Source organism: Molossus molossus, unplaced genomic scaffold (assembly GCF_014108415.1).
Source record: "Molossus molossus isolate mMolMol1 unplaced genomic scaffold, mMolMol1.p scaffold_m16_p_18, whole genome shotgun sequence".
NCBI lineage: Eukaryota > Metazoa > Chordata > Mammalia > Chiroptera > Molossidae > Molossus > Molossus molossus.
Genome location: NW_023425353.1, coordinates 25,580,644 through 25,603,846, shown reverse-complemented (window position 1 = coordinate 25,603,846; position 23,203 = coordinate 25,580,644). Strand labels below are relative to the sequence as shown.

General features: G+C 49.7%; 1 protein-coding gene across 1 annotated transcript in view; it reads left to right on the top strand.

The window, feature by feature from the left end:
- ATP2B2 (ATPase plasma membrane Ca2+ transporting 2) overlaps positions 1 to 23,203 on the top strand; it is a 174,497-nt gene that overhangs the window by 126,481 nt on the left and 24,813 nt on the right. Inside the window, exons 13-14 of the mRNA XM_036267151.1 lie at positions 15,690 to 15,931; positions 16,875 to 17,109. Coding sequence (XP_036123044.1) covers positions 15,690 to 15,931; positions 16,875 to 17,109 — 477 coding nt within the window. The remainder of the gene's footprint in view (positions 1 to 15,689; positions 15,932 to 16,874; positions 17,110 to 23,203) is intronic.

Genomic DNA, 23,203 nt, shown 5'->3' with positions numbered 1-23,203 from the left:
CATGCTTACATTTCTCATTGTCCCAGGATGTCCTCAGAAGTTTGCTTTGGATAGCATTGATGCCACCAAATTTGTTAAATAACAGAAATTCAACTGAGTATAATTTAAATATCTTATTGGCTTTATTGAGTGAGTCATGAATCAGCATCCCATCCAGCAAGCAGAAAGGCTCTCTGAGGAGCTGTACAAATGGAAGGCTTTTACAGCCAGAAGAGGGAAAGAGCAGATTATTTCAGGATTAGGTAACCTGCCTGTGGGGGACAAAGGGGGGCCATCAGGTGGGTTCTCTCACTAGTGCTGACCAGAATATTCCAGATTGACTGGTTAAGATTAAATTCCTGAGAGAGGCTGAAATTGCAATTAGGTTAGGTATTGAGTCTCAGTTTAGTGATATTTGCTTAACACAAGTGACTCCATTTTGGGCCTGTTGTCTTTTAACACTGGGCTTGTTCACATTGTCACTTTGCCGCATTCTGTTGGCTAGCACAAGTCAAGAGAACTGCCCAGATTCAAAGAGTTGGGAAGTAGACTCCATCTCTTAATGGGAGAAACTGCAAATTCACGTTGCAAAGGGCATGGATTTGGAAAGGAGACTAATTATGGCCATTTTCACAGTCTACCACCAATGACACTGTTGTTGTTAGTAATAGTAGTGGTGTTACTAACTTTGATAAGAAAAACCCTCATGTTCCTGCCTCAGCTAAGCTGCCTAGACTCATCATGCTATAATCCCTGTTTGATTTAGAAGCACAGGTTGCTTTTTTGTAATTCACCAGCATCTGAGCATTTGAATGAAGAGAAACAGAATTGTCCGTCCAGAGGTCAGCCGGCACCCAGATGTAGGGCATTTCAGCAATGTGAGCATCTGGGTGAGCAGCTGAGCTTTTCTGCTAACCTTCCAAATGTGCCCCAGCTCTGCCCTCTCCCTTCTGCCCCTGAGCCAGCTCGAGTCTCCATGACCAGGCTGGGTTGTGGGCACTGCCAGCAGCTTTATTGATACGGGGAGGAGAATGTGAGTCAGCAGCAAGGGCTGAGGGCTGGTAGGGGAGGAAGAGGAGGTGGCTCCTGCCCCCATACCCTGGGACTGCAAGAACTGCACCCCAAGCTGCAGGCTGAGGGAGCAGAGCTGACAAAAGGAGAAAGTAGGTCGCGAGAACACACGCAGACAGTGAGAGAACCCTGGGGGTGATGCCAGAAATGGTGGCTTTTTTTGTCTTTCCTCTGCACCCCCACCCCCTGCCCCAATCTGGGATTCAAGGGAGGAGAGCGGTGCTTTCTTCCATTCTCCAGGCTTTTCTAAAATAACTGAGATGCTGTTAGTGATCTTATCCTTCAGACGTGGCAGACAGAGGAGCAGGGTGAGTCCCAGAGCAAGCTCCGGGAAAAGGGGCGCCCGCGTGGGCAGAGCCCTGTGAGGTGGGCTTGGATTGAAATATATGTCATGCAATTACATATGTAAAAGGGAGTTCTGGGATCCGCCAGGAGGGCTGCAGCAACATCTCTGCAGTGATAACTCTCGATCAGGCAGCATTTCATAGCACTGGAGGCAAAGCTAACCTCTCATTTCCAGATGTTGGTTGACTGAGGCTGTGTTCAGGTGGCTGAAAGGACGGGGTCAGTTGGTCAGCTACACCTGCAGAGAAGGTGTAACTGCTGAGACAGGAGAGAGAGTAGGGGCCTGGGAACTAGGAGACTTGGTTTATCATCAGGCCAAGTCACTTCTTAGGTTCCAGGGTCCCCTTCTGTGCCTTGAACACTGGCATCCTAAGACCCCTGTGCCTCTCTTCCTGGGTGTTCCCTAAAAGAACCCTAGCCGCGTGATTCTCCTTGCTGGGGGGCTAATGGCCATCAGTGGGACTGGGACAGCAGAGCCCCCCGGTATGACTGGGTGGTGTTAAAGCTCATCTTTTTTTATTTTTTTAATCCTCACCTGAGGACATTTTTCTATTTATCTTCAGATAGAGTGGGAGGGAGGGAGGGAGGGAGGGAGAGAGAAAGAAACATTAATGTGAGAGAGATGCATCTACTGGTTCTCTCTCTCTCTCCCCAACCCCCCTCCCTTCCACACAGCCCTGACCAGGGCCAGGGACGAACCACACCCGAGGTACGTGCCTTTGATCAGAATCAAACCCACGACTCTTTGGTTCATGGGCCAATGCTCTGACCGCTGAGCCAAACCAGTCAGGGCATAAAGCTCACCTTCGGAAGCCAGGGGGCCTGGGTTCAAATCCCTCACAAGCTGTGTGAATGTAAACAAATTACTTAACGTCTCTGTGCCTCAGTTTTCTGGGGGGAATGATAGAATCATTGTGAGGATGAAGTGTGTTATTAAGTGGAATGTGTTTATCACTACGCCAGACCCATGTTCAGCGTGTGGTGTGATCAGTGTTGTCTTTTTTCAGCAATAAAATTTCCCATTCAAGGTGATCCCCTCTGTAGCAATGCAGAGGCCCACCAGGAAACAAACAACAGAAACATCAGGGGGCAGAGGGAAGAGATCTTGCCCAAAGTCACACAGGTAATTAGTGGCAAAGCCAACTAACGGGTACCCTAAAGACAGCTGTGGAGTAGGGTGTCTTGGTCATTGAAACCAATCCTGGGGCATCTTTAGCCTATGGTGGTCTTGGGAAGGAAGACCTGGGGTTTAGAGGGTCAGACTCACAGCCAGAGTCTGCCAGCCATTTGGGGTAAAGAGACTCTTGGGAACTACCCTTCTAGGCCCAGAGGAACCCTGAGCAGAGGCAGGGGCTGCTCAGTCCAGGGCAGAAGTCCAGCCTCCTCTAAACCAGTCTAGGAAATCTGGACCACAGGACATACTAAACCATGCAAGAGGAGACAGGGCAGGAAGGGTCTGCAATGTCTTCCTCATGCTACTCCTCGTCTTCAGTTGGTAAATGAGCCTGGCCTGGGAAAATAAGACCCTGAGTAAGGCTGTATTTCCCCCTCCATGAGGCCACCAATTCTTCTGTGTCTTGTTGCTGTCTGGTGGAAGTGGCAGGCTCCTTGAGAGTGGGAGACACAGCTGCATCATCTCTGTTGCCCCTGGCTTAGGCTCTTAGGAAGTCCTGGTTGGGTAGGTAAGTGAATTGATTGGTAAATAAATAGGTGGGAGGTGGGTGAGTGATCAATGAGATGAAGAGTAGATGGAGAGAGGGAGGGAGGGATGGATGGATGGCTGCATGGATGCATGGATGATAGATAGATGGATGGATAGATGGAGGGATGGGTGGGTGGGAAGTGAATGGATGAGTAGATGAATAGATGGATGGGATGAGTAGGGGGTGGATGGATGGATGTGTGGGTGGGTGGGATGAATAAACTGGCGAATGAGGGATGAATGGGGTGGGTAGATGTGAGTGGCTGGGATGGAAGGGTGGATGAATGGATGCGTGGATGGATGGATGAATATATAGGTGATAGATGGATGAATATGAATGAATAAGAAGCTCAGGCCCTAGCCGGTTTGGCTCAGTGTTTAGAGCATCAGCCCACAGATAGAAGAGTCTCAGGTTTGATTCCCAATCAAGGGCACGTACCTGGGTTGCAGGTTAAATCCCCGGCCCTGGTTGAGGTTGTGCGGGAGGCAACCAATCTATGTGTCTCTCTCACATTGATATTTCTCTCTCTCTCTCTCCCCCCTTCCCTCCCTCCCACTCTATCTAAAAATTAATGGAAAACTATCTTTGGTGAGGATTAACAAAAAGAAAAGGAATCAGCTCAGGACAGGACTGATATTTCTTCCTCTACTTTCCTGCTCTTATGGCAGAAAAAGGTAGGAGCTGGCCTAGTCCCCATCCCATGGTCAACACGAGTGCTGTCCCAGCACCTCCAGCTGAGTGAACTGATTCTTCTGCATCTGCCCTGAGCGCTCTAGTCTGCACTGATGCAGAGATCTCCCAATTAAGTAGTGCCTTTAATTCTTTAAAAAAAAAAAAGCAAAAAGGAGGGATATCTGTAATAAAAATAAGTAATAAATTATTACAAAACAAAGCACAGTAGACAAGTATTTGCAAGGATAGGTTGTGTGGGTGTCATCTACTTGATTCACAGGTCTTAGGGACCCGCTGCTCCAGCCCCCTCGCTCTACTCTGAAACGGGAAGGGACTTTTGCCAAATCACCGCATGGGTTAGTGGACTTAGAATCCAAATGTCCCGACCCCGAGTCCAGAAAGTGATGGCTGAGAGCTTTGGCTCTGCAGTCCATTAGACCAGGATTTAAACTCCAGGCTCCAGCACTCAGCACCTGAGTGTGACCCTGCAAATTACTTAACCTCTTCCAGCCTCTGTTTTCCAGTCTGTAAGGTGAGCATATAAATAATCACTGGCATTCGCTGAGCCAGGCTCAGTGCTGCATGCTTGCACCATATTGCCTTGTACGGCGACCCCACGAAGTAGAGGCCATCACATCTGTAATCCACAGCTATGTACACTGAGCTGGGGGGAATTATAGAGTGTGCCCAGCGCCCCAGGGCAGATAAGAGGCCGAGCCAGGACGGGAACCCAGGTCTGTGAGATCCAGAGCCAGTGCACCCCACAACTCTGTGCCCAACCCGTCTGCAGCACCTTTGCCTTGAGGCAGTTTGGGGTGGCTGTGAACATCAGATGAGAGTGTGCGGTGCTCCCAGCTTGGTGCTTGACATGTAGCAAGTACTCAGTCCACTGCTCGTATGACCTGTGCGATGGTTCCTGAGCCTTACCCTCGTGGTTGGCTTTGCCAGCCACTGCCTTGCTCTACCCTCCACACCCCTTCCAAGTAATCAGGGCAAATGTGACCATTCCTGTCTTTCAGCTTAAAAAACTGAGCTGCACAAACATCAAGGGACCTGCCCAGGGCGGCTCCTGACCACCAAGTGGCAGAGGGGGGCCCAGAGAATTCTGGAGGAGTTTACCAAGCGGGCAAAGAGGCATAGCCCTGCAAAGGCCCGGAGACCTGAAGATGTATGGTTTCTTCAGGAAGTGTGGTGGACTGTGCCGGGGCATCTCTCTCTGGGGTGGAATAATAAAAGGTGAGGCTGGGAGGGCTGTGGGAGACTGGGGAGCAGCAGGTACGCTCTTAATAAGTGCTCAGAACCACTTCAGACATGGCTGGAGGGTGTATGAGGGCCAGCCCCAGCTCCACGCCCCATGCCTTCTGAGGATGGCAGAAGCTTGGTTCTTTCCCCTCTTATTGCTAATCATTAGGAACTAAACTTGCCCTCCGAGGGACGCTTTGTGAACCATCTTTTTGCCACAAATGTTTTCCTGCCTCCGAAATCCTGGCACCCCCTCAGATTTCCTCTGCCATGTCCGACTCTGAACATCAAGGCTTCTAGCTTCTCTTGGCACTGCTGCTTCTGGGAGCCGCGGCCGGACTTCGGAGGGAAATGGCTCTGCTTTCTCGGGAAAACACTCTCCTCTTCTGCCCACACTTACTCTGCGCACTGAAACCACCTGAGCGGCTTTTCATTTCATATTTTATGAGACCTCCTTTAAAGTAGGTTGACACTCCGGTGAACGTTTGAATTATTCAACTGAGGATGGGCTCTCGTCGAGCTAAGTTGTCGGAAAGTTATGGCATATGTCTGAAAATATAAACTATTGAGAGAAAAACAAACCTCCCTGGAGCCCTTGAAGTGATTCTGAAGGAAGGAACAAGAAGGACTTCCCTAGCAGGATGGTTTTTCTGAGTAAATAAGCCAACTTCACCTAGTTAGAAACCCCAGGTCCTCAGCATACCCCATTCCTAAACTGAGGTGACTGCGATGCCCAGAGAGCCCCCATTAACCCCCAAAAGTTAGGTAGGATCTGCTTAACTGTGTTCCCCATAATCCTAGAACCAGGGCACCAAGGAAAAGGGGGGAGGAGGTAGTGACTCTGGGAAGCAGAGAGGTAACTCTTGAACTCAGATCCCCTGGCTCCAAACCCAAGGCTCAATGTTTCAATGAGCCTCAAAGTCCCCCAAGTCAAGCCATGCTCTGAGACGGGCTCTGGCCGTGCCAGGGGTGCCAGAGGCACAGAAGACTGGGGAAGTGACTTTGCAGGGCATTAAGATGGCACGGTGGGATAGGGAGTAGAGTTCTGGTAGATGAAATGGCAGGGGCCTCTGTGTTGAATTCAGCAACTGTTTTGGGTTGTGTGTGTTTTTTTGTTTGTTTTGCAAACATCATCTCCGGGACAAGAGTTTAAAGCAAATAACCCGAGTTAGGGAATTCTAATTTTTAACAGAGCTGTTAATCCCTCAGCCTACACACACACACACCACGCCACACCACACACACTCACTACATACACCAAGCACCTACACATCACACACACAAACATACCCCATGCACACACACCACACACTACATGCATGCACAACATAACACATACACATACCACACATACACCACACCACACACAGACACATGACACATATCAGACTCGTACAATACACCATATACGTGCCACCCACACATATTCACAATGCATTGGTGAGCTTGAGAAGGTGCCCAAGGAGTTTGCTTTCCCCGGGGGTTTTAACCTGTCCCATCTGTCGCCCTGACACCCACACCAACCTTCTGCTTTCCTGCCTCTGGGGAAGCCCCTGTGCCTCACTGGTGTGGCCCTGCCCCCTCATGCTCCTCGGGAGGCCTCGCGCTGAGAAGCCCCTTTAGATGACCATTCTGGAGGCAGAATTCTGACAAAATTCCGTCACATCTGGCCTCCATTGGCAGCACCCCACACACAGACACCAAAGCATTTATTTCTTCATTGGTTACCCCACAGTGGGAGGCAGCGATAAACAAGACAGACACAGCCCCTGCCATGGGCTCTGCACCAGTCACCAGCCAGTTAGTTACCCAGTTCATGAGCGATCGCAAATGCTGGTGCAGAGAGCACGGCTGCCGGGAGAGCATGTGCTGTGGGCTCAGAGCCGGGAACACGTGGGGTCACTCCTAGCTCAGCCGCTAGCAGGGTGAGCTCCCCTCTCTGGGCCTCCGTGTGGACGCTGTGCAGTGGGATAACAGCAGCCTGCCTCCCACAGCCAGGTGGTACATGTGGGGAGCTTCATAAAGTGGTGAGCAGAGTCGGTATTCAGAAATGGCCGCTGCTGCTGTGGAGGCTGGCCCCTCCGGGCATCGGGAAGGTTCGCCGCCAGCGCCTGTCCTCGAGGGGTGAGGAGCAAGGCCACCAGACACAGCCAAGGAGCAGAAAGGCGTTTTCTAACTTACTCTTAGAAACAGCATCATGTTGCGACTGCTGCCATTTGTCATGCTACAGTTGTTGAGTTGTTCGAGGGGATTGTTTTAGGGGTTTTTTTTAATTGTGGTAAAATACACTTAACATAAAATTTATCTAACATGAAATTGTTTTGAAGTGCACAGTTCAGTGGCATTAAATACAGTCACATTGTTGTACCCATCACCACCATCCATTCCAGAACTTTCCATCTCCCCTGAAACTGCCCATCAAACACTTACTCCCTGTTTGTCCCTCCCTGAAGCCCCTGGCAACCACCATCCTACTTTCTATTTCTATGAATCTGACTGTTCTAGGTACACCGTGTAAGTGGAATTGTACGGCTCCTGTGCTTTGTGACTGGCTTATTTCACTTATCATAATGTCCTCGGCTTCATTCACATTGCAGCCTGTGTCAGAACGCCCTTTCTTTTTAAGGCTGAGTAATATTCCTTTGTATGAATAGACCACATTTTCTTTATCCATTTATCTGTTGATGGGCACGTGGGTTGCTTCCACCTTTGGGCTATTGTGAAAAAAGCCGCGATGAACGTGTGTACAGATATCTTTTCCAGTCCCTGCTTTCAGTTCTTCTGAGTATAGACCCAAATGTAGAACTGCTGGATCACATGGTAACTCCATGTTTAATTTTTTGAGGAACCACCATACTGTTTTCCAAAGCAGCTACACCATTTTCTTTCTTTCTTTTTTTTTATCCTCACCCGAGGACATTTTTGCATTTATCTTCAGGTAGAGCGGGAGGGAAAGAAGGAGGAAGAGAGAGAGAGAAACATTGACATGAGAGAGACACATCAACTGGTTACCACCCACACGACCCCAACCAGGACTGGGGACAAACTACAACTGAGGTACGTGCCCTTAGCAGGAACCAAACCCAGGACTCTCCGGTCCACAGGCCGATGCTCTAACCATTGAGCAAGACTGGCCAGAGGCAGCTGCACCATTTTCATTCCCACCAACAGTATGCAGGGTTGCAGTTTCTCTATATTCTTACCAATACTTGTTTTCTGTTTATTTTTTATAATAGCCATTATAATGAGTGTGAGATGGTACATGCTAGCTACATTTTATTAATCTCACCTTTGCAGATGTTATTTATAACTTGTAGTTCTTCAAGTCATCATTTCTTGATCTTGGATGTATTTATTCCCCAGTATCCCAAAACAAGAATATGAATTGTCCTCTCAAAGTTACACCCGTGGCTGCACCCAGCACTCCTAAAGGTCTCAATGCCCACACAGGGAAGCCTGCACAGAGTTAGGAGGCTTGGGGAGAGCCTCAGTCCTATTCCTCTGCAGGTCTGTGACCATAACAAGTCACTTCCCTCCTGGGCCTGCTTCCTGTCCATCTAAACAGAACAATACCCACGCCTGAACTCCCTTACTGAATTGGAGCCCTGGAGATAAAAAGGCTCTTGGAAAGTCTATAGCAATAGCAAAACCTCTGGGTTTGTCAAGATTTAAAAAGCCAAAAGAGAAAAGTGTGGGCCCCTGCTTCTTAACAATGCACGTAGGCGATTTCAGAGCTCGAGTTCATGAAAACAAATTGAATTATGTTGAATTACAGGGGAGGCAGCTCTGCCATTTGCAACCATGGATTGTTTGAAATCCTTTTAGAGGAAAATTAAAATATTTCACAGAGGGTAATAAAATGCCAGGCGTTTTGCAGGCATAATTGCTCAGCTCTCTTGGGCAAATAAGTAATTAGGCATTTTTATTTAAGTCCTCCGTGTTGTCATTTTCTTTCATTAGTGGAGGGGAGGTGTGTAAAACTATAGTGAAAAATACATAAAATGCTGGAAATCACCAGAACGTTAATTATAAAATTGTTTTTAAATATAAAATAAAAAGCAAATAAATATATAAAGTTTAAAAGCACGACATCACAGCCTCCTGCAGAGACAAAGGGGAGTGCTTAGGATTTATTCTCCCAAACATCAGAATCAGAAAGCTGTATCAAAGATTCCTTTGCTTTCACACCAAATCCCATCAGAGAGCTTGGGAGAGGAGAGCCTTCCAAGGCTCGTGATGCTGGAGACTAGCCAGCGTGGCATGGGGGCGGAGGGCGTCCTGAGCCTCATTTGCACCCACGTGGCTCTGCCTTGCCCTGCCAGCCCTCCCCACGGTCCCCTTGACGGAAAGGGTTGCAAAGAACTGGTTTTTCTCTCAGCTAGAGATCATCTGCTCCAGCCTCTCCATGTTACAGATGAGAAACTGAGGACAAGGGGTTAGGGTCTAAGGCTCAGTCCTTCCTATGAATTCCTGAGTCTCAGGATGGTCATGTTGTCAATCCCCATGACCCCACAGGGCTCAGGTTAGCTCCCTAGGCCTAAGCCCTAACTGTAGAAGTGGGGGAGGCAAGGGACCCATTTAATGACTGCCCTGTCCCCCACGTAGTCAGTCCATGTTGGCATCATCTAGATTCCACCTTTCTATCTGGGCTGCTCTTTTGAACAATATGAGGGTGACGGTGCAGAGGGTTTGTGTGCAGAGGGTCTGACACCCATGAAAAGCCACTGATGGGGGTACTCAGGCATGTTCATAGGCAGTTATCCCTCTTCAAAATCTCTCTAGTGTGTGGTCTACCTGAGGTGGCTTTTACCACTCCCGAAGCCACCTCCCCCTAGGTGGCTGCATGTTCATTTTGCACAAGTAGTATGAGTGGCTGTATGCACATGTATGCAAGTGTGTGCGGGAGGTGAGTTTGCCTGCAAATAGGAACATCCCACTGCCTTCTGCTAATCCCACAAGCACCCATAGGAGCCGTCTTGTTCTAACCATTAACCTATACCTCCCACACCAGAGTGGTCTGCACTGAGCCATCCAACAAACAGTAAGTGCCTACTGTATACTGGGCTCTGTGCTGGCCCTGAGAACCCAGAGGGAAAAGAATACAACAGCTCTTTCACTCAGGGCCAGACAGACCCCTGAAGCAATTTTCAAAGAGAGAGAGAGATTTCAGCGGGCCCTTGAAGACGAGGAGGAGTTTGCCTGACAGGAAAGAGGAAGCAACTGCAGGGGCGCAGGTACAGGGACGGGGAGCAGCTCATGTTCAGGCAGCCACCCTAGAAGTGAGAGGTGCTGGAGGTGTGGTCGGTGATTCACGGAGAGTCTTGGGGCAAGGGCTGTGGTGTTCATGCCGCACGGCACCTGATGGCGGGCCAGCCCTGCACCGGTGCTTCAGAGAGTGTGCCTCATGCGTGGAGAAAAGGAGGGAGCAGGACAATGGAGGAGTGAATCGTGGCCTGTTCACACCACAGAATCCACAGAGCAGTTAAAACTAGCACCATAAACACAGATGACTCTCAAAAATGTAATGGTACATGAGTAAAGCCAGAAGCTTTCAACATGCAAAACAGCACTACACGTGCACACACACGTACACACATTAGGTTAAACTACATGCAATTGCCCATTTTGATCATGTTGACATACAAAAAGAGCATTTCATTTGGTTGAACCTAAGTTGAGATCAGGAACACCACTCAGCAACAAAAAGGAACAAAAGCAAGAAGCTCCTGACACGTGCAACAACTTGCCTGGATCGCGAGATCATGCTGAGTAAAAAGAAGCCAAGGTTGCAAACTGTATGATTCCATTTGTATAACCTGCATGAAATGACAAAAGCATAGAGATGGAGAGCATATCAGTGGTTACCAGGGCCAGGGAAGGGGGAAGAAGGGATGTGACTGTGGCTATAAAAGGGTGGCACAGGATTCTTGTCATAAGCTATGGTGTATCTTCACAGTGGTGATCATGGGAATTCACATGCGATGCTATTGCATAGAATTAAACACACACACACACACACACCCACGAGTGCATGCCAGTGAAATCTGAATGAAGTCAGTTTGATTATATCCATGTTAATGTCCTGGTTGTGATGTTATACTACAGTCATGCTGGATATGAGTACTTCAGGAAACTGGATAAAGGGTATACGACATCTCTCTATTATTTTTTATCACATGTGGATCTAGAACTCTCTCAAAATAAAAAGTTAAGACACACAAGGTACGGGTTTCCCATCAGGATGGCAGTGTTAAACGTCATACCCAGCCCCAGCTGGTTTGGCCCAGCAGTTAGAGTGTTAGCCCATAGACCAAAGAGTCATGGGTTTGATTCCAATCAAGGGCATGTACTTTGGTTGCAGTTTGATCCCCGGCCCTGGTTGGGTCATATGGGAGGCAACCAATAGATGTGTCTCTCTCACATCGATGTTTCTCTCTCCCTCTCTCTCTTCCCCTCCCCCCTCCCTTCCACTCTATCTGAAAATCAATGGAAAAGATATCCTCGGGTGAGGATTAAAAAGAAAAAAGGGCAGTACCCAGAACCTCCCACAACCACTCAAAAGTACTACTAAATTACAGAACAACCGTCATGCATACTACCTGAGATCTAGCTGAACAGAAGTCCTACAATTAAGAATATAAAGGAAAAGCCACATTGAGATTGGTAGAAGGGATGGAGACTCAGATGGGCTGGTCCCACACCCACAGGTGGCAGTTAAAAATCAGAAGGGATATCTCAGCTACAGAGGTCCTCCCTAGGAAGCAAGGGGGCCCAGCGCCACATCAGATCCTCCAGCCCAGGGTTCTGGTACCAGGAGAGAAGTCCCCATAACTTCTGGCCGTTAAAACCAGAGGGGATTGTGGCTGAGTGAGACAAGGGACTGCTGGAACCTTAGGAGTTCCTCTTAAAGGGCCCACGCATGGACTTACTCAGACTCACTTGCTCTGAGCTCCAGCACTGGGGCAGCAGCTCAAAAGGCACCAGGGACATACAGGGAGGAACTGAATTCTCTGGCATCTGGGAGAGCTGGAGGGGCAGTTTGCTCCCAGACAGAAGTGCTGGCAGAAGCCATTGTTCCTTTGCTGAGCCTTCACCACAGAGCCAGCAGGTGGGCACCATGTCTGAGTTTCCATTAACCTTGCTAATACTATTAGTCCCACCCTGGTGACTCCCTGAGACCCTGCCCCACCCAACTTTCAGACCCACCCAAGCTGTTTCCAGTGGCTTTTCTATACAAATGGCCTCTCTTTCCTCATGCTTCAGACTTTCCTAAAATCTTTCCAACAATAGCATCTGGCCTCTGTGTATCCCATACCTATTGTTAAGTGGCCCTAGGCCCAGCACTAACAGCGGCTGGCCTTGGTTCACAGCTTGGCCTCTTACAGGCACCTTCAAGCCCAACACAAGTAGCAGCCATCTTCACATCACCCTGTAACTCATGCCAGGTAACCCTGAGCAGGGCACAGGCAGTGGCTGACTTTGCACCTCCAGGAAGTCCCCAGAGCCAGTGTACCTGGTGAACAGCTTCAGACAACACCAGATTACAACTCTACCACCTCCATGAGCAACACACTCAAGGGGTGGCCTCGGCAGGTATCAAAGCCCTATTGAAGCAAGTTCTGCTCCATAGGGTTGGCCCCCCTGCACAGCAGCTCCTCCACTGTAATTGCAGCTGGTCCTCACATCTGATCAGCCTGGTGGTCAATCCCAGTGACATGCCAACAGGAATCAAGGCTGAACTACAACAGGACAGTGCACACAGCCCTCACAGGGGCACACCTGGAACACCTAGCTCGGTGACTGGGAAGGCTGCACCACTGGGCCCTACAGCACACCTACTACATGAGGCCACTCTACCAAGCCCAGGAGACATAGCAGCTCTACCTAATATATAGAAACAAACACAGGGAGGCACCAAAATGAAATAAAAGAAAAAGTCCCAAATGAAAAAATAGGAGAAATCTCCAGAAAAAAAAGTGAGATGCAATGGAAGCCAGCAAACTACAAGATACAGAGTTCAAAACAATGGTTATAAGGATGCTCAAGGAACTTAGTGAGAACTTCAACAGCATAAAAAATGACATAGAAACCATAAAAAAGAACCAGTCAGAAATGAAAAATGCACTAACTGAAATGAAGAATAAATTATAGGGAATCAACAATAGAGTAGATGAAGCAGAGGATCAAATCAGTGATTTGGGATACAAGGAAGCAGAAAACACCCAATCGGAACAGCAAAAAGAAAAAAGAATCCAAAAAATGAGGATAGCATAAGGAGTCTCTGGGATAATGTCAAGCATACCAACATTTGCATCATGGGTTGCCAGAAAGAGAAGACAAAGAGCAAGAAATTGAAAACCTATTTGAAAAAATAATGACAGAAAACTTCCCTAACCTGGTGAAGGAAATAGACATACAAATCCAAGAAGCACAGAGAGTCCCAAACAAGATGAACTCAGAGAGGCCCACACCAAGACACACCATAATTAAAATGTCAAAGGTCAGCCCTGGCCAGTTTTGCTCAGTGGTTAGAGCATCGGCCTGTGGTTCAGAGAGAGCCGGGTTCAGTTCCCGCTAAGGGCGCGTACCTCGGTTGCAATTTGTCCCCAGCCCTGGTTGGTCGTGTGGGTGGCAGCCACTCGATGTGTCCCTTTCACGTCAATGTTTCTCTTTCTCTCTCTCTCCCTCCCACTTTATCCGAACAACAACAAAAAAAAATGGAGAAATGTCCTCCGGTGAGGATAAAAAAAAATGTCAAAGGTTAAAGACAGAGAGAATCTTAAAAGCAAGAGAAAAGCAGCTGGTTACCTACAAGGGAGCTCCCATAAGACTATTAGCAGATTTCTCAACAGAAACTTTGCAGGCCAGAAGGGATTGGCGCAAAATAGTAAAAGAAGTGAAAAGCAAGGACCTACAACCAAGATTACTCTACCCAGCAAAGCTATCATTTAGAATCAAAGGACAGATAAAGAGCTCCCCAGACAAGAAAAAGCTAAAAGAGTTCACCACCACCAAATCAGTATTACAAGAACTGTTAAACGGTCTTCTTTAAGAAAAAGAAAAAAAGATAAAAAAATATGAATAATAAACAACCATAAGAAAAGAACAAAATCTTACCATTTGTGACAGCATGGATGAACCTAAAGGGTATTATGCTAAGTGAAATAAGTCAGTCAGAGGAAGACAAATACCATATGATGTCACTTATATGTGGAATCTAAAAAACAATATAAATGAACAAACAAAACAGACTCCTACAGAGAACAGACTGATGATTGGCAGAGGGGAGGGAGACTGGGGGACTGGATAAAAAAGTAAAGGGATTGAGAAGTACAGATTGACAGTTACAGTCATGGGGATGTAAAGTACAGTTTAGGGAATATCGTCAATAGTATTGTGATAAATATGTATAGTGCCAGTTGAGTACTAGAAATATCATGGGGAACACTTTATAAAGTATATGATTGTCTAACCATTATGCTGTACGCCCAAGACTAATGGAAAATAATATTGAATGTAAACTGTAATTGAAAAAAAATTTTAAAAAAGAGAATTTATAAATTTCCTAGGTGAGTCTGGGTGCAACCAGGATGGAGAATCACGGGTCTACATGAATACCAGCCTGGCTTAGTTGCATCAGAACAAGAGAGAGCTACTGGATGATCCCAGGGAGCAGGGAGGTAGGGAGTGACATTGCCACTGATGGTGAGACAGGGCAGGGTAGAGGCAGGAGGAAGTATGGCCAAGTCCCATGACTGCTCTGCACTGGTCAGGCTTAATACCTATTGGAAAGTATTGTGTCCCCCTAAATTCATAGGTCGAAATCCTAACTCCTGGTACCTCAGAATGTGACTGAATTTGGAGATAGGGTCTTTATAGAAGTGACATGGATGAGCCCTCATCCAGTATGACTGGTGTCTTTAAAAGAAGAGGAGATTAGGTGGTGGGGGAGAGATAAACCACAGAACTTATATGCATGTGTGCATGAACAATGGACATGGACAACAAAGCTGGGGACAGGGCGGGGAGGAAGAGGGAGGGAGAAAATCAGTGGGGGGAAAAGGAGAAACATCTGTAACAAAAATTAATTAATTAATAAAAAATAAAATAAAGAAGAGGAGATTAGGACACAGACAAGTATAGCGGGAAGAGTGTGTGAGGACACAGGCAGAAGACAGCCATCTACAAGCCAAGGAGAGAGGCCTCAGAAAAAACAACCTGCTGACACCCTGATCTCAGACTTCTGGCCTCCAGAACTGTGAGAAAATTAATTTCCATTGTTTGAGAGGGGGAAAAGACACACAAGGTAATGATTAATGCTAAATTTAAGATGCAGGTTCTTTCTGGGGCCAGGAGTGGATTATGCAGATGGAGAGAGATACACGGGGAGATTCGACATTATCTGTCTTGTTTTCCTTCTTAAAAAGGAAAAATCTGAAGCACACATGGCATAATGCTAAGGTTCTTGTTATTCTCTATCACATTTTTATGTTTGAGATAGCTCATAATTTTTTACAAAGTTGATCTTGCATAACACTTTGCGAGCCAGGAGTGTATCTGGGATGCGGAGGGGGAGGGTGCAGGAGGAGGGCAAAGGGCTCACTGAGGGGAGAGGGGTGGCCAGAGCCTGGCCCCCACCCCTCAGACCACAGAGCTCCCCCACCTCTGTCTTCACAGCCCCCGGAGAAGGAGGGCGCACTGCCTCGGCAAGTGGGCAACAAGACTGAGTGCGGCCTGCTAGGCTTCGTGCTGGACCTGAAGCAGGACTACGAGGCCGTGCGCATCCAGATGCCAGAGGAGAAGCTGTACAAAGTGTACACGTTCAACTCTGTGCGCAAGTCCATGAGCACAGTCATCAAGCTGCCCGACGAGAGCTTCCGCATGTACAGCAAGGGCGCATCTGAGATTGTGCTCAAGAAGTAAGCGGTGCAGGGAGCGGGCAGGGGCCGGGAGCCAGGGACTGGGGGGTGGCACAGCTCCCACTGTCCTGCAGAAGAGCCATCTGGCACCCAGAGGCTCAAACAGGGCCCTGCCCACCACCCAACAGCAAGACCACCCCCAAGGCTCCTTGTCCTGTGCTTTTTCCACTACTTCCTCTTAAAAATGTCTGTAGAGAGTTCTCCTCCTTCTCCTCTCTTCGTAGGAAGTTACACATTATCACTTAGATCTATTTCACCTCCCGTAGTAGGGAGTTGGTTGGGAGTAGTGATTTTCACTGTCAGCTGTCTCCTGTGTGCCAGAAATAAGCCTAGAGAACTAAGCAAGTTGCTCCCCCACTCTGGACCTCAGTTTCCCCACTTGTACTTTGAGGGGATGGATCTAGCTTAGTAGTTCTGAACCCTGGCTACACACTGGGATCACCCCAGAGAGCTTTAAAGAAACCATCAATTCCTGGACTCACCCCAGACAAACTGATTGGAACCTTGGGCAGGGCTCGCACAGGGTATTTATTATTCACTGTTCCTCCACACCAGTCTCATGTGCAAGCAGGGTCAAGAACCACTAGCCTAAGTTTTATGCCTTTTGACGACCATTTTAGCTATGGAACTATTTTTTCAGATGAAATCTTGTGACTATAAAACAGATCAAAGCAAACCTGCTCTTGCTGAGTGGACTGGGGCAGATATTACAAGAAGGCTACCTGATTTCTTTCTGGCTGGTCCCAGTTTCATCCCTGCCTGGGGCCCATGGGGCCTGGACCAACCCTGAAGCATTATGGGAGATGGACTGGATAGGCACTGGATGACCCACCACAGCCAGCTGGGCGTCACTGGGGAGAGGGAGGTGAGCTTGAGCCAGTCAGAGGGAAGATCCTTGGGCCCTTGGCTGGCCCTTACCCATCCCCATCCTGCCTTACCCCAGGTGCTGCAAAATCCTCAGCGGGGCAGGTGAGCCCCGGGTCTTCCGGCCCCGTGACCGAGACGAGATGGTGAAGAAGGTGATTGAGCCCATGGCCTGTGACGGGCTCCGCACTATCTGTGTGGCCTATCGCGACTTCCCCAGCAGCCCCGAGCCTGACTGGGATAATGAGAATGACATCCTGAACGATCTCATCTGCATCTGCGTGGTGGGCATTGAAGACCCCGTGCGGCCTGAGGTAACCCGCCACCCCCCCACCCCACCCCACAGCAGATCAGGGAAAACGGTTGAGGCTGGGAGTCTAGCCAGCTGGGTGACCTGACATAAGTCGCCTCATCTCTCTGAGCTTCAGTTATCCTGTGACAGCCCTAGGGTCTTCTTACTCCTCTTAAACATCCAGACTCATCACACCAGCATAAGCCAAACTTGGCATCGGTCTGCTCAGGTTATAAGGCAGAGCCCACAGTGTGCAGCAGTCCTAGGGCCGTCCACTCAACCCCCCAGACCTTCGCACTGGCCCCCCAAGGGACAGGAGCCAGGATCTCCTGCAAAAAATTCACAGGCCTAGATTCCAAGGTTCCTGCCAGTAACAAAGGTCACCAGACTCAGGAAAGCCTACGTGTGGTGTCACTGTCAGCATTCAGAGTTGTCCCCATCCAGACCCAGTTTACCAGTCAGTGCACACTCGCCGGCTTGCTAGGATCACAGCTCACTGTCTACCTTTATCAGGTGTCCAGGGAACAGAGCTAGAAGGTTACCAGAAGGTCGGATTCTCCAGCTGAAGGGGAGGGGGGTAATGATAGCACAGCCTTCCCCGAAAGTATCGAGGGAGGCGATGTACTCAGGGCACCTCATATGGTGCTCGGCTTACAGCAGGTCTTCAGTCTCCTCTAGCTGAATCGGAGCCAAGAATTCAGCACTGGAGATCTTCACGGTCAGGAAGGATGGGATGTGAGTGGCTAGTCGGGCTGCCAAGCCAGTGAGAGGCTGTGGGGAGAGCAGGGAGCCACCTCAAGTCTCCAAAACACTGATGTGGGTAGGCAGAACGAGTCAACTTGGGCCCAGAGGAGCCCAGAGGGCAGAGCCCAGGACATGAGGCCAGGCACAGGAGGGGCTGGCGTCCCTTCCTCCGGGGCCTGACACAGCTGCTGGTCCAGACCTGCTTCCCTGGCCAGGCCCCACTGGGTCCAGATTGGCCAAGGCTGCAGGATTTGGTGACAATGCCCCAGGGGCCACCTTCCTCTACCAAGGGCAACTTCAGTCTTCCCCACTTGCCCTGGCTCCACTTTCTGGGGGCCTCTGGTCATTCCTTGCTCCTCTTGGAGCCTGTTTTCTCTTCTTTCAAGTGAAAGAGGGTAGACAAGATGCTCACCAAGTTTCTGGCCCCAGTGTTGCCGGAAGAAGCAAGGTCACAGACATGGACTTTCACGTTTGGGCTGCAGAGAGAGGGGTCGAGGGTGTGAGCTGAGGCATCAGACAGACCTGGGATCCTGTGTCCTAGCATTACTGGCTGTGTGACCTTGGACTAGTTACAAAACCTCTCTGGGCCTCTGTTTCCTCATCTGTAAATAGGGTGATAGTATTCTGCGTACGCACGCGAACACACACACACACACATGCACACACACAGGGGTACTGTAAATCATCAGATCATGTACACATAAGCAATAGGAAAGATGTCTGGCACAAGATAGGTGGTCCATAGATGTGGGTCCCCTTCCTTTCTGCCCCTCCCCAGTAGATTGATGATTCTGGGTCCAGTGAGACACAACAGCCCCTAATACAGAGCCCAGCTTATGGAAGGTACTCGATAAGTGTTTGTGAAAGGAATAGATGGGACATGAACCCCAGTCTCCTAACACTGTGCCTGGTGCTCATTTTACACACACACAGGCCTCCTCACTCCCACCCACAGCCTAAAACAGCAAAGGCAACTAATGCCCTGGGGAGTGGCCCCCAGAGCCCACATGCGTGTTCCTGCAACTGAATCTCTCCCAGGACAGATGCATTCCTTAGCCCCTGTGGGGCGCCTGCTCACTGCCAGCTGCCAACGGGTCCAGGCTTCGCCGTGATGTGTTCTCTCTCCACAAGCCCCTGCGTGGTGCACGCGGCCAGCCTGTGGCTCTCCCGTCCTCCACGGCTCTGCCGGGCTCCCCCCCAGCTCCACGCACCCACAACTCCTGGCTCGTCACCCTGCCTCAAAACACCCCTAGGCGGGGAGGAAAGCAGCAGACACACACTTTTGGGGCCATGGCTGCAATAATAAGAAATGTGTCTTATGTCATGACTCAGGAGACACACATGCTTAACCAAAATAAGAATTTCACAAAGTAATGTGATGTGCTTAAGTATTTCCTATTCTCTTGTATTTCTTCCTTTCTCTTCTAAATGCTGGTCGCCACCCACGGAACTGATCTCACGTTCCACTGAAGGAGGGGTGACACCTCCAGGTTCCACACACTTCCCACACCCCCAGTTTGCAGATGAAAACACTGAGGCCCAAACCGGGAGAGGGACATCCCCAAGTCTCGTACGTGGCTGGGCAGATTCAGATTAGAACAGGCTTTCTGTCTTCCTGCCCCAGGACCTTCTCCTGGGTGCCACAAAACAAGAAAAGGCAGGTCGCGCTAAGTCAGGAGGGGGAGGAGAGGAGCAGAGAGGCCTGGGAGGGGCTGAGCCAGGTCCCCGGCCTTTTCTGTTGACAGCACGATCATCCGGAGACTGGCTCCAGGCTCAGACTGTGGGAAGGGGTGCTTTCTCTTCCCACACAGCAGGGCTGGAGGCCTTCACCTTGGAGGCTTCCACAGTGAAGAAAGTGGGCCTGGATCCAAGTCCCAACCCTGCCACTAACTAGCCACTTCCCCTCTCTGTGCCTCAGTCTCCTGGTCTGTAAAATGGGAGGTTGGCCAGGTGCCCCTCAGGTCCCTTCCCAGCTCTGACATCCTGAGCCAGCCGAGGGGAGGCTAACCGTCACGCCTGCCTTCACGCCCTCCCGGCAGCACATCCCTGGTGGTGACCTCTCTCACCTCGGCTCACCCCCAGGATGTAGACTGAGAAGTTGTGAGCCATGCTAGAGAGCGGTGACTTACTGCAGTGACAGACACAGCAGTCAAGGGACATGGGTTCTAATCCTGTCCCTGCCACTCCTTCACAGAAGACCTCGGTGCATCGCTTCCCCAGGCCTCAGTTTCCCCTCTAAACAATGAGAGTTGCAAGATCACAAGTAAGGAACACAGCAGGCTTACTGGTGACACTACTTCAAGGTGTAAAAGCTCTGATCTGTTGATTCTGCATCTCCCAGCGGGGCGGAGGTGGACCAGCTTGAGGAGACTGGCAGGTGTAGATTTTTATTTGGGGAGGGGCGAGGGCCTAAGTAATTTATGCATGTGGAGCCACATTCAAAAGGTTCAATGGCACAGACAGGGTGAAGTAGCCCCCATGCCACCCCGGTTCCCCAGTTCCCACCTCAGAGGCAGCATCAGTTTCTTGGATGACCTCTGGGGAATGGCTGTGCCTAACAGTGAGTGTGTTTGTGTCAAGTTCTCCTGGGCAACCTTGAAGCCAGCCAGGGTGGAAACCTCAGCCTGGACCACCTCTAGGGGCCTATAAGCATGCTCAGATTCATTTTGCAGCCACCACAGGAAAACAAATTCTGGCTCCTTCCTTTCCCCACCTGCCAAGGGGGAGAAGCTTCGATTGCCTTCCTCCCTCAAGAAGACAAAGGACAGAACAGATAAGAACAGGCTTGCCAAAACCCCCGCCGTGGGGACGCTACCTCGGGCGCATCTTCCGAGGCTGATTGCAGCCAGTGCGGATAAAGCCATCAGGAGAGGGACGGTCTGGGATTTGCTGGGTTATCCGGGGGTGTTGGAGCCCTTGGAGTCACAGACAACAGCTGTCACCAGAAACAGCAGATGTTTAAAGCCTTTATTTAATGAAAACAGGAAGCACCCATTTCCTGGCTGGTTTTCCTCAGTGAGAAATATTGAGGATAATTTTAGCAAAAGAAGGAATCTTTTAAAAATTTTTACAGCTATGTTATCTATAATAGAAAGCATATTTCACCCAGATTGATGTCTCTGGGGCTTGAGTTTTAATCATCTCTGGATCCTCGATGCCAGAACCATTAAATGTTCAATAGCTGTTTACCGAGTAAATGAATGAGCGCGGGAGGAGGAAGTACTGAGAGCAGTTGCAGGAAGTGTCCCCTTGGGCTGGAGGAAGCAAGGGCGGCTTCAGGAGTGAGAGCATTTCCCATGAGGGACATTCCAGGCAGGGGCACAGCAGGCAAAGGCGAGGAGGTGGGAAGGGATGCCAAGCACTGGGAACTATGAACACCCCAGTTGGAGTTATAAGAAAAAAGGGCAGAAAATTGATCTTGGAGCTCACTTGTGAAGGGTTTGCATGTCCCCGTCCAAATCCACTCACCTGACTATGTATAAAATCACATGTCCCGGGCCAGACTTCAAGGGACTTAAGCACAGAGATGGTCCACAATGCCCCACATTTGTAGAGCACCTTCTCTGTGCCAGGCCCCCTGGAGGGTCCGAGCAACGGGCAGAGCCCACCCAGAGCCCAGGGCCTAGGGGAATGTCTGTGAGGGGGAAGCAGATGCATAGCACACACGAGCATGAAGCAGGACGGGACTGGAGCACAGCAAAGGCGTCCAGGTCAGAGGGCCACTGCCCAGAGAGGAAGTATCTCAAGGGGGCCAGGAGGGTTCCTCAGGTGTTTCTAGGTCTGTCTCGAATCTTCCCACATTTGAGGCAGTTCACAGGACCCTAAAGTATCTGTCCCAAGAGTCATGGTAGAGTGCCCATCCATCCCACTCTCCCACTACCGGCTCCTCTTTGTGCCCAGATGCCCACTGCACCCCACCCCTCTGGACCCCACCCTTTCTGCATCCCTCCCCACCCCCAGCAGAAAAGAAAAGCCAGGAAGAGCAGGGGTGTGGATGCAGGTGCACACAGTCACTACTATCTGCAGGCCCTGTGCTCGGTGCTGTTCTGCCCTCGTCACAAAACTGAAGGATGGAGCCTGTCATCCCCATTTCATAGATGAGGAAACCAAGGCTGGGCTGGGAGCCCAGGGCAAAGCCCCGAACCCTCTGTCCCGAGACAAGGAAGCTTCTGCTGCACAGAGGCAAGTGTGGGGCCATAATAATTAGCCTCCTCCTTTGTCTCCTGAGCTCACTTGTTTGGGGGAGACCCAGAAGGTGGGGTTCCAAGCAGACAGAGTTTAGCTCCCTGAGACAGTCTTGAAAGCAGAAGTTTTTCTAAAACATGGCAGCAGTGACCTCCTTCCCGGTTCAGAATGTGCCATGGCTCCCAGGCCTGAAGGAACTAGTGCCAGCACCTTCGGACCTCAGGCCCCTCTCCAGCCTCCCTCAGCCTCGGCCCCTCCAGGCCGCCCTCAGCAGTTTGTCTGCGGGACCTTCCACCTGTCTGCCTGTGGGCCTCTTGGGACAGTCGTTGGCAGCCAGGACTACAATAAAGTGGTCATCTTGGTAGCCCTAGCCAAAGCAGTGTGCCAAGCACCAGAGTCTCAGTTAGTGTTAGCTGAACAGAAGCAGCTCAAATATCCACTCCTCCAGGAAGCTCTCAGAGATTTCTCCTCCCCACCCACCTCCTTCTAAAGTAACAGCATCTTCCTCTGTGCTCCCTGAGCCCTGGATACAGATCTTTACCCGAGACAAAGACCTTGCCTCCATACGAGGGTGCAGGCCTGACCCAGAACGACTGTGAAATATGTGGAAAGACATGATAGACTTGTTCCACTGTGCAGCAATCCGCCTTGGAGGCAGTGAGCTCCCTGTCATCAGAGGCGTGCAAGCAGAGGCTGGCCAACCATCTGTTGAGAACACCTGGGAGGAGATCTAGGCAATGAGAACAGGGTCAGAGTCATAACCTAAAGCTCCTTCCAACTCCAAAGCCTCAAGTTTCTTTGAAACAAATATAACCTAAATTATTTCTTTTAGGGTAGGAGCCAGATAAGGTATATGTTCCCAAAAGAATAGTGGTTTCTTCCTATCCTCTGGGACAGGAGACAGCCTGGGCTACAGTCATTGTGAGGACATGATAAACTATGTAAACAGGATCTTAAATATTCTACATCCCCACTCCCTCCGGCTCCATAAAAAGAGGTCACATTTGCTTATGTGAGCAGCCACTGTGGTATGAGACAGAGACCTTGCTTTTATGTTTTGTTTTTTGTTGTTGTTGTTTTTTTATCTTCACCCAAGGACATTTTTGCATTTATCCTGAGATAGGGCGGGAGGGAAAGAGGGAGGAAGAGAGAGAAACATCAATGTGAGAGAGACACATCGAGTGGTC